Source organism: Lolium rigidum, chromosome 2 (genome assembly GCF_022539505.1).
Source record: "Lolium rigidum isolate FL_2022 chromosome 2, APGP_CSIRO_Lrig_0.1, whole genome shotgun sequence".
In the NCBI taxonomy this organism is placed as follows: Eukaryota; Viridiplantae; Streptophyta; class Magnoliopsida; order Poales; family Poaceae; genus Lolium; species Lolium rigidum.
The window spans coordinates 160778756-160788743 of NC_061509.1; the positions used below are offsets into that span (position 1 = coordinate 160778756).

General features: G+C 48.0%; 1 protein-coding gene across 1 annotated transcript; it reads left to right on the forward strand.

The window, feature by feature from the left end:
- Positions 1-430: 430 nt before the first annotated feature.
- LOC124687576 (expansin-B16-like) lies at positions 431-9360 on the forward strand. Its single transcript, XM_047221354.1, has 5 exons — positions 431-602; positions 1982-2288; positions 2748-2835; positions 8452-8496; positions 9166-9360. The coding sequence occupies exons 1-5, from the start codon at positions 431-433 to the stop codon at positions 9358-9360; spliced, it is 807 nt and encodes a 268-aa protein (XP_047077310.1).
- The last annotated feature ends 628 nt before the right edge of the window (positions 9361-9988 follow it).

The window sequence follows — 9988 nt, forward strand, 5'->3', positions numbered from 1 at the left end:
TAGTTCTTGTTTTCGTCCTGCATGTTTTGTCTCTATGAGAGGAAGGAAGGGATTGATATAATCTAATCAAAACTAGTTATTAGTTATGCATGTATTGCTCCGAATAATGTTGGATGAAATCCTTGATATATATGCTATACCTATCAATTTTCTATTCTTTTGCAAAATGGTATTTTGAAAAATAACGTGTTATTAGCACGTTATAATTTGCAAAGCGTTTGGAGAAGAACCACTTGCTATAAATCTATAAATTCAGGCACCACCCTAGTGGCCGGTACTCCTGCATCCCGAGTGTCTCTTTCGTGCCACTCTGAGCTAGCATCGGGGGCTGGGGCTTCTCGAAGGCTTAAAAGGAGAGTAGGCGATCGGCCCAGCAGGAACAAGGTACACTGATCTTTCAGTGCTAGGAAGAAGCCCTGCGCCCTTCACAATGGCCGGCCGCGCTGCCTCTTCGAGCTCCTTTCTGCTCCTGGTTGCTCTCATTTCTGCTGCGTTCCTCTTCAATGTCGGCGACGCTGGAGCGGCGCACCAGGTGGTCGACCCGCAGTGGCATCAGGCCACCGCGACCTGGTACGGCAGCGCGGAGGGCGACGGCAGCGACGGTAAGCTCCTCATGTCCACCGCCAGCTGTCTAGCTATACCAGTGTACCAGTAGTCTCCGTGGCTCTCATCCTTGGTGAAGAGCATGGGAGTTTAAGGTTTCTTAGAACCGCAGCTAGTCTCTGTCGTCGTCTAGAAAGCGCTCCGCCATTGATGGGGGCTTTGATCTCTTACTTTTTGGACTAGGATGTGTGGTACGTACGTTAATGCATTGGATCCACATATTAATTTGGTTATTATTGTATGATTTTTACTCCTGCTGAAGTACTTTCTAGCCGTTGGCATATTTTTGGCGCCACATCGGCATGCATCCTATGCACAAGGAATTTTAGCGGGCCCAGCGCAGCACAAGAACGTGTCTAGCAGGGAATAGGCGCCGGGAGCTCTAAGATTCCTGTATGCCATTAAGTAGATATTATCCAATCTTATTTTCACCGATTCATAAATTCTTTTGTGATTGTAGTTCAAATTGAAACTAAAACTACAATAAAAAAAATCAGGGAAGTAAATAATACTTCTCTGCCTCGAAAAAGATGTTACAGATTAAAAGTTAAATTTAAAAAAATCCGCAACATCTTTTTCAAAAAAAAGGAACAATAATTTCCTTCATATCCTAAGAAAAACTGAAGAGTCGACATTTGCACTATTGTGTGCTAAGTGTCCAAGGTCCATGTCTGAGGCTGATCATAGTGGTAAATATCATGTAGTATTATAATGCATATGATACTACTACATGATACTATCTCTATAGCGAGTAGTATCATGAAGAAGTATCATAATCATGTTATATTTATTATTTTTAAATCTTAATGTAAATTTGTGTACAAGATTTGTTTAGCATTAATTTTTTTCGCTGTTTGCGTTATGATACGGTATCTACCTATGTTATTCTAATCTTCTCTTTCCTCCTTAATTAGCTGCCACACAGCATTTTTAGGGAAACCATTATGCATGATACTAGCTATGATACTAGCACTATGGCTAGCCTGAAATCTGACAACTTCCGGCTTAATTAATTAATTACACCTCTGGTTTGCTAATTCACCGCGATATATATACAGTGTAAACGTATCAGCAGCATTTCAGACTCGCGTATTATTTATTAACGCTGTCCTAGTTCAGTTAGCACGTCTAACGATGTATGCACATGCAGCCATTTGCATTTCAATGATCAAATGTCCTTTTGCCGTTGCTGCTAGATCTGGCCACTCAGGATCGATCGACGTTTCTTCTGTAGATCAACTCCTTCCTCTTCTAGCTAGGACCACGGTCGATCGCACGTGCATGCATGTCCTCCTGTTTTGGTCCCTTTGAGGCGTAAAACTCGAGCTGTAAAAGTTTATCCATGCACCTTGCGCCTAAACGTATGTTTTGTTTGCAGGCGGCGCGTGCGGGTACGGGTCGCTGGTGGACGTGGCGCCGATGAAGGCCCGGGTGGGCGCGGTGAGCCCGGTGCTGTTCAAGGCCGGCGAGGGGTGCGGCGCCTGCTACAAGGTGCGGTGCCTCGACCGCGGCGTCTGCTCGCGCCGCGCGGTGACCGTCATCATCACCGACGAGTGCCCCGGCGGGTACTGCGCCCAGGGCCGCACCCACTTCGACCTCAGCGGCGCCGCCTTCGGAAGGCTCGCCGTCGCCGGCCACGGCGGTCAGCTGCGCGACCGCGGCGAGATCTCCGTGGTGTTCCGCAGGTGAGCGTCGGGTGGTGTTCAACAGTGCTAGCAGACAGAAAATATGTAGCACCACCTGCCGTCTGACGGTTTAACCACTTGAACTCTGTCAAAAAGCATCTCTGTATTTTTGCCGGCCGAAGTGCCCTGCTACGAAGTAGAGTAGAAACAAAGGTTGTCCTAGTGCTCAAGAAACACTGTCAGATCTGGCTATTAGCGAGCGATCGAGGACCATGGCCGGGGTTCACCGTGCACATGCGGTTGGATCTTGGGCGTGCCATGGAACACTTTTCTTGTCCCGATCGATCGAGTCCCCGGACGGTGGGCACGCCTTCTCCATTTCACAATGTGCTAGCAGACAGATGGCCGCACACAAAGGCTGCATGCAGAGCTCACATTGGCATGCTCATAGCGTGTGATGGAATAGATAAACAGTTACAGTTTGACTGACTGGGGGCGTGCGTCTCGTTTGATTTTCAGGACGCCGTGCAAGTACCGGGGGAAGAACATCGCCTTCCGCGTGGTGGAGGGCTCCACCAGCTTCTGGCTCTCGCTACTGGTGGAGTTTGTTACGGTACCACTACTATCTCTCAATATAGCACACGAATTTGAGATTACAACCCAGTTTAACAGCAAGGGGATCTGGATGAGAGAAAGTCTTGAGGAGGAAGTAGAGAGAAAGGGGACACAGGATTCAGATTACAATAATGGTCCAAAGACAAACCCGATCGATGCCTTCCCAGCCTATTTGACGACATCGGGAGATGGGCCGACCTGGTGATAACTTCATCAAGTAGTCCATTCCGGCCCGCTAACCCTTGCTGGCCTTCTCCCGGCCCGCCTAAGCCTTCTTCTCTGTTTTCCTGATGCTTCAAATGCCACATCCTTAGCCAGGTCCGTGACATTACCCTCTCCTTGAGAACCAGCTTGTCCCCAAGCTAGATCACGCGGAAATCGTCGTTGAAGATCATCACGACTCTCCCAGGTTGCTAGATCATCGGACAGGCCTTTCCAACGCACGAGAACTTGACACTCTGAGACTTGCCCTGTTCGACGCCATCTTGTTCCCAGGATCATATCAGGTTCAATGTGCTCTTGTAACAACTCTGGTAAGACCGGCTGAACAGGTGTGGAGGGTCCGATTGCTCGTTTCAGCTCGTGAAACATGGATTACCGGATGGATTTGGCTTGTCTCCGGCAAGGCCAATTTGTATGCCACTTTTCCAACCCGCTGCAAGCACTCGGAAGGGACCATAATATCGGAAAGCTAGTTTGCGTGTACCTTGTTTTGCTACGGAGGTCTGAACATATGGTTGTAGCTTGAGGTAAACTTGATCCCCCACGCCAAACTCTCTCTCAGTGCGGTGCTTATCTGCTTGGTTCTTCATTCGTTGCTGCTGCCGTGACAGGTGCTGATGCAACAATTGTGTCATGGTCTCCCTGTTGAGTAACCATTGCTGCAAGTCTGGTACCTTGCATGATTCGACCACATCCACTCCAAAGTGGCGCGGGGCATGGCCATATAACACCTCAAAAGGAGTTTTGCCCAGACACGAGTGTAGAGTAGTATTGTACCAAAATTCAGCCAAATGAATCCACTTGTACCCATTGCTTCGACAAGAACCGACAAAGCATCGCAGAAATCCTTCCAAGCATTGATTAACACGCTCCGTTTGGCCATCCGTTTCCGGTGTCCGGCTGAACTCATACGCAACTCGGTTTGAGTGAGACGAAACAATTCTTGCCGAGAGTACTCGTGAAGACAGGGTCACGGTCGAAACAATCGCCACGAGGCAAAGCATGCAAACGATACACCTCCTTCACATAAGCTTGAGCGACCGACGGAGCGATGAACGGGTGTTTCAACGGAATGAAGTGTGCATACCTTGAGAATTTATCCACCACCACCATAATGCAATCATAGCCAGATGATTTCGGCAACCCATTGATGAAGTCCATCGTAACCACTTGCCAAGCACCATCAGGAACTTTGAGAGGTTCCAAAAGACCTGGATATGCCACTCTCTCTGATTTAGCTCTGCCGGCAAGCCGTACAGGCGAGCAACAAAGTTTTTGACTCGTTGTTTCATGCCGGGCCAAGCAAACAGATGTTTGACTCGATGATAAGAGGCATGGAAGCCCGAATGACCACCTATAGGATCTGGAATGAAGAGCATGAAGGATATCTTGTTGCAAGGTAGGGTTCGTCCAATCCAGATTCTGTTCTTATATCGAATGATCCCTTGTATCAGTTTGTAATTCCCTTGGACTGACTGCACCGACAATTTTGCAAGAAGCTGAGCTGCTGCCTGATCCTGTAGATAGCCTTGAGCTACACTAACCAGCCAGGTGGGCTTACATTGAGAGGTCACCAGCAGTTCTTCAGTGTCTGCATGAATGTGGCGAGAGAGCATCGACCACCCCGTTATCAACACCCTTTTTGTACACAATCTTATATGATAAGCCCAAAAGCTTGGTAAGAGCCTTATGCTGCCAAGGGGTTGTAAGACGCTTGTCATCCAAATGGATTAAGCTACGTTGATCCGTTCTGATCACAAATTCACCATGTTGCAGGTAAGACCTCCATTTGTCTATAGCTAGGAGTATGGCCAAACATTCCTTCTCATATGTAGACAAGCCTAGATGTCTAGGTCCCAAAGCCTTGCTTATGAAAGCCAAAGGGTGACCATTTTGCAACAGCACTGCCCCCACACCGCGGCTGCAAGCGTCAGTTTCAATAACAAATGTTTTAGAGAAATCCGGCAGTGCTAGAACTGGTGTCGATACTAAGGCTTGTTTCAGTGCTTGGAAGGCCTCTTCTCTATCTGAATTCCAGACATATGGTGCTCCTTTCTTCAACATGTCCGTAAGCGTCCTGCTGATAACTCCATATCCTTTGATGAACTTGCGATAGTATCCCGTCATGCCCAGAAAGCTGCGTAATTCCTTCACATTCTGAGGTTGCTTCCATGCCAGAATTGGTTCAACCTTCTTTCTGTCAGTTGACACTCCATTTGGACTAATTAGGTGTCCCGTGTACAAGATTTCTTGTTGAGCAAAAGTGCACTTGGATTTCTTCACCTTCGGTTTGTGCTCCAATAAGACAAGCAAATACTTTTTCCAAATGTTGAACATGCTCCTGGAGGTTTTTGCTATAGATGAGTATGTCATCGACAAAGACCAAGCACAAACTTCCGCGAAATGTAGCAAGAATGTCATTCATCAAGCCTTGGAAAGTAGCCGGACCACCAGTGACCCCATACGGCATAACTTTATACTCAAAGTGACCATGGTGCGTTTGGAAAGCAGTTTTATATTCCTCTCCTGCAGCCATACGGATTTGATGATATTCGGAGCGCAGATCCAAACTCGTGAACCATTGTGACCCTGCCAATTCGTCGAGCAACTCGTCAATGACAGGAAGGGGGTATTTGTTTTTAATGGTCAAGGCATTGAGGTGGCGGAAATCCACACACAATCTCCATGTTAAGTCCTTTTTTCCCACTAACAAGACTGGTGATGCAAAAGGACTGGAGCTGATCTGAATAACACCTTGTGCCAACAGCTCTCGAACCTCGCTTCTCTATCTCATTTTTCCGCATTGGGCTGTATATCGTAAGGGCGTAAATTCACGGGGCTTGCGCTCGGCATCAATGGAATCTTATGATCATGCTTGCGGCGTGGCGGCAGCCCCTTCGGCTCTTCAAATATTTCTGCATAAGTATCAATCGTCATTGCTATGATATGTGGCACCATTTGAGAAGTTTTGGTGTCTTCAGTAAAATACAGCTGCACCAGATACTGGATTGAATCATGTTGCTGTAAGTCCTGCAGTTCAGCCACTGAGATGCTCTCACATTGATTAGTTGTTGCAGTAATACCCTGCAATCGACAGTTGTTCCCCTGCCAATCAAACTGGAACCACTTTTGCTGCCAGTGTGTGGTCATTAGCCCCATTTGCTCAAGCCATTGCATTCCCAGGATGACATCATAACACTGAAGAGGAAGCACCTTCAACGAAGTTGTGAATGAGTTGCCTTGACAAGTCCACTCACAATCAGGAATTTCAGCAGTACCACCGTAAGATCCCTCCTCCAGACCACCTTAACTCCGATAGGTTTGTTCAAAGGCTGCACTCCCGCCAACTTTGCTGCCGGGTTTTCACCGATAAAGTTACTAGAAGAACCGAGTCAATCGGAATTAGCACATCTCTCGCCTTGAATTTGCCTCCGCTAGCCGCATAGAACGCGGAGCTTCGGATCCATTAACTCGCTTGTTGGCTAATGGACATCAACACCGCTGAGTATCCGCAAGTGCGTCCTCAAACACCTCTCGTGTCAGCTGGTTGTGCTTCATTATCAGAATCGGATGCTTGCAACATGGATAACAATTCTTCCACCACATGTAAACTGAACCATGTTGCTACACTTATGCCCTGGTGCATATTTTTCCCCACATGTGAAACATAGATTTTGTGCCCGGCGATAAGCTTTCAGCGCTGACACTTTGCTTGACATGGCTGCAGATTTATCCCCCGAAGAAGCTGGAGTAAACTGCCGAGCTGTGGGTGAGAAATTCTGACGAGAAAATTGTCTCTGATTCACAATTGGTCTTCCACCAAACTTTGGAACATCATCTTCAATTTCCTCCTGCAATAAGGCCAAGGAAACAGCAGTCTCGAGGTCCTCGGGCCGTTGAATCATAACAACTTTCCGAATATCATGTGTTAGACCTTCTATGAAACGAGTGGTGAAAAAGGTGGGATCTAAATCTGGTTTGTAGGCTAGCATGTGATGCATAAGACTATCAAATTTCTCTATGTAAGCCACTACGAGTACTAGTTTGTCTTAGCTTAAAACATTGACGGTAAAGCAATTGATACCGACCCCTATCGAAATGCTTACTAAGCAAGTCACACAACCGATCCCAACCGAAACTAGCCGGTTTGTGCTCAACACTTTGCAACCAAAGTGCTGCATTACCCGAGAAATACATAGTGGCGTACTCAACTCGGTAACCGGGATCTACTCGTAAAGAGACGAAAATACTTCTCAGCGGCCTTTTGCCACAACATGGGATTCTCTCCATCGAAACGAGGAAAATCGGTGGGAGGTGGAGCTGGTGTGGTGTGTGTGACGGAAGAAGTTTCGAAGTAACTGGAACCATCGCAAGGTTTGTATGGCTGGTATTCGTACTCGTGACCGGGGATGACAAGGTGAGAGCAAGTTGCTCACCCGCCATACCCCGGTGCTCATGTTGCACGCCGTGGCCGAGTTGCCGGAGCCCGGCTCCCGTGGTGCCACACCCGCAGTATGCGGTGCAGAAGATGTAGTCGGCAACGCTGCACCTGGCGGCGCTCCCAGGGCGCTGAGACCAACCCCCACCACCACACGATCGACTTGTTTGCGAAGAGCTTCCATGGATGCGGTCAGATCGGAGACTTGCGTGTCCACTCCACAACGCCATGCGTGTATGGTTTGGAGCGAATTGGCATTCGCGTCGATGGAGGCTCGGGTAGATCCTAGCTTGACTTCCACGGCGGACAAGCCGGATTTGAACTCATCCTTCGGATCCGCTCGCAGCCGCGGCTATCCGCCTCAACACCTCCTCCATCCGGTTGTCAAGGGCGTCGATCCGGCCGGACGTTGCCCACCTCGTCCGATGTGGCTTCTCCGGGCGAGATCTACCTCGTGCGACCCAAATCCGGCGACCGAATCGGAGGCGTCCTCACGGAACTTTGTGCCAATTGCATGAGCAATCAGCGCCTACCAAAAACGGAATTACTCTCCGGATCGAGGAATTAAACACGAGCAGCTTCGAATCGAACGGCGTCCGATACCAAATGTTACGGTACCACTACTATCTCTCAATATAGCACACGAATTTGAGATTACAACCCAGTTTAACGAGCAAGGGGATCTGGATGAGAGAAAGTCTTGAGGAGGAAGTAGAGAGAAAGGGGACACAGGATTCAGATTACAATAATGGTCCAAAGACAAACCCGATCGATGCCTTCCCAGCCTATTTGACGACATCGGGAGATGGGCCGACCTGGTGATAACTTCATCAAGTAGTCCATTCCGGCCCGCTAACCCTTGCTGGCCTTCTCCCGGCCCGCCTAAGCCTTCTTCTCTGTTTTCCTGATGCTTCAAATGCCACATCCTTAGCCAGGTCCGTGACAGAGTTCGAGGATGGCGACGGCGACATTGGCTCCATGCAGCTCAAGCAGGTAAGAACAGCTCTATATTCCGCGGTTTCTTCATGCCCTGATCATGCACCTTTGTAGGAGTACATTTTACCGCTGCCTTCGGTAGGATCAAAACCCACAGAATAATTGCACTTCTCACCGACTGATATAAAGGCGGATTGCTGTAAGAAACGTGAGCAGAGCGTCAGTGCATCTGCATGTGAGCCGAGTCCTCTTTTCCAATGTGACTAGTGGACATGAAAGATGGTTGTTTCCTGGATTGATACTTTGATTGGGAGGCAAATCATGGAGCGCAACTAGGCCCCTGTCCTAGCTAGCTTCCCTGGCGTGTTTGGAGCAAAAGCTAGACCAAACTCGATCAGGGTGCACAACTCATAGGCTATATCTAGCATTGTCACTATTGTGGGCTGATTTTAGCCAGACGGCTGCACTAATCATGGGCTGCATGCTGCACAGAGTAATTCTGTAGGCTAATTGTAGAGCAATTTTATTTTTGTATCCAAGCGGCTCCGCCCCTGATCAAAAGTCTCACTGCACTATTACCACCATTGCTTCGAACTTTCGAATTATATTGTCTGAATTCATTTCAAGTCTTCACATTTTTGTTAGCCGCAAAAAAGCTTCACGTCTTCATGCTTTTGTTGTGGGTGTGAAGTCACTAATTTGCATTCTCACTATGCATCCATGCAGGCGAACTCAGCGCAGTGGCAGGACATGAAGCACATATGGGGTGCCACCTGGAGCCTCACACCAGGCCCACTCGTGGGACCGTTTTCTGTGAGAGTGACAACCCTGGCTACCAAGAAGACTCTCTCGGCCCAAGATGTCATCCCTAGGAACTGGAGTCCCAAGGCCACCTACACTTCTCGCCTCAACTTTGCGTAGAAGACCAACACCAGTCCCAAGTTCCGCTAGCACGGTGGTAGACTATTGGGATTGCATTGTGTCATGTAGCCTTATTCGATTTCCTTCTGCATGTGCATGCCAGTTATGTCTTATAGTGATCTAAGATAATAGTATTTGGACTCGGAGGCTAGACCTGATTAGCCCTCTCCAAAGTGGAGAGAGAGCGTGATGGGTCAGCTTTTGAGCGGGTAACCTATGTAGTCATGAGACTAAGGTGTGAATGCATGATGCAAGATGATCTTCGAGTGTTGATACTGTCCATGTGTTCTTATTTGTATGTACATGGATTCCTAGGTTTCTGGACCCTTATGCATTGTGAAGTTGGATGTACATAACTTTTATCATGTACATGTGCACCGTGCAACTTTCTTTGAAAAGCAAAAGATTTACATTTTGATGGGTTGATAAGAAATACTGTGTTTTATGTACGTGTTTGAAGATGATAACAATTGGAATACAATGAAACGCCCTACCCTTAAGAGTTTGCCCCCAGTGGTACAGCGTGGCGAGGCTCACCGCCCCAGCTAGCGCTCATTATCGTGCCCAACAAGCTAACGATGTTTAGGTGCTCGCCATTGAAGATTACGCATTTCGCCCCTTCTAAATT

Excerpts from the sequence above, each read along its gene's own strand:
- LOC124687576 (XM_047221354.1), top strand. The coding sequence starts at position 431 with ATGGCCGGCCGCGCTGCCTCTTCGAGCTCCTTTCTGCTCCTGGTTGCT. Across the intron at positions 2,289-2,747 it reads ATCTCCGTGGTGTTCCGCAG|GACGCCGTGCAAGTACCGGG; the intron begins GTGAGCGTCGGG and ends TTTGATTTTCAG. Across the intron at positions 2,836-8,451 it reads TCTCGCTACTGGTGGAGTTT|TTCGAGGATGGCGACGGCGA; the intron begins GTTACGGTACCA and ends TCCGTGACAGAG.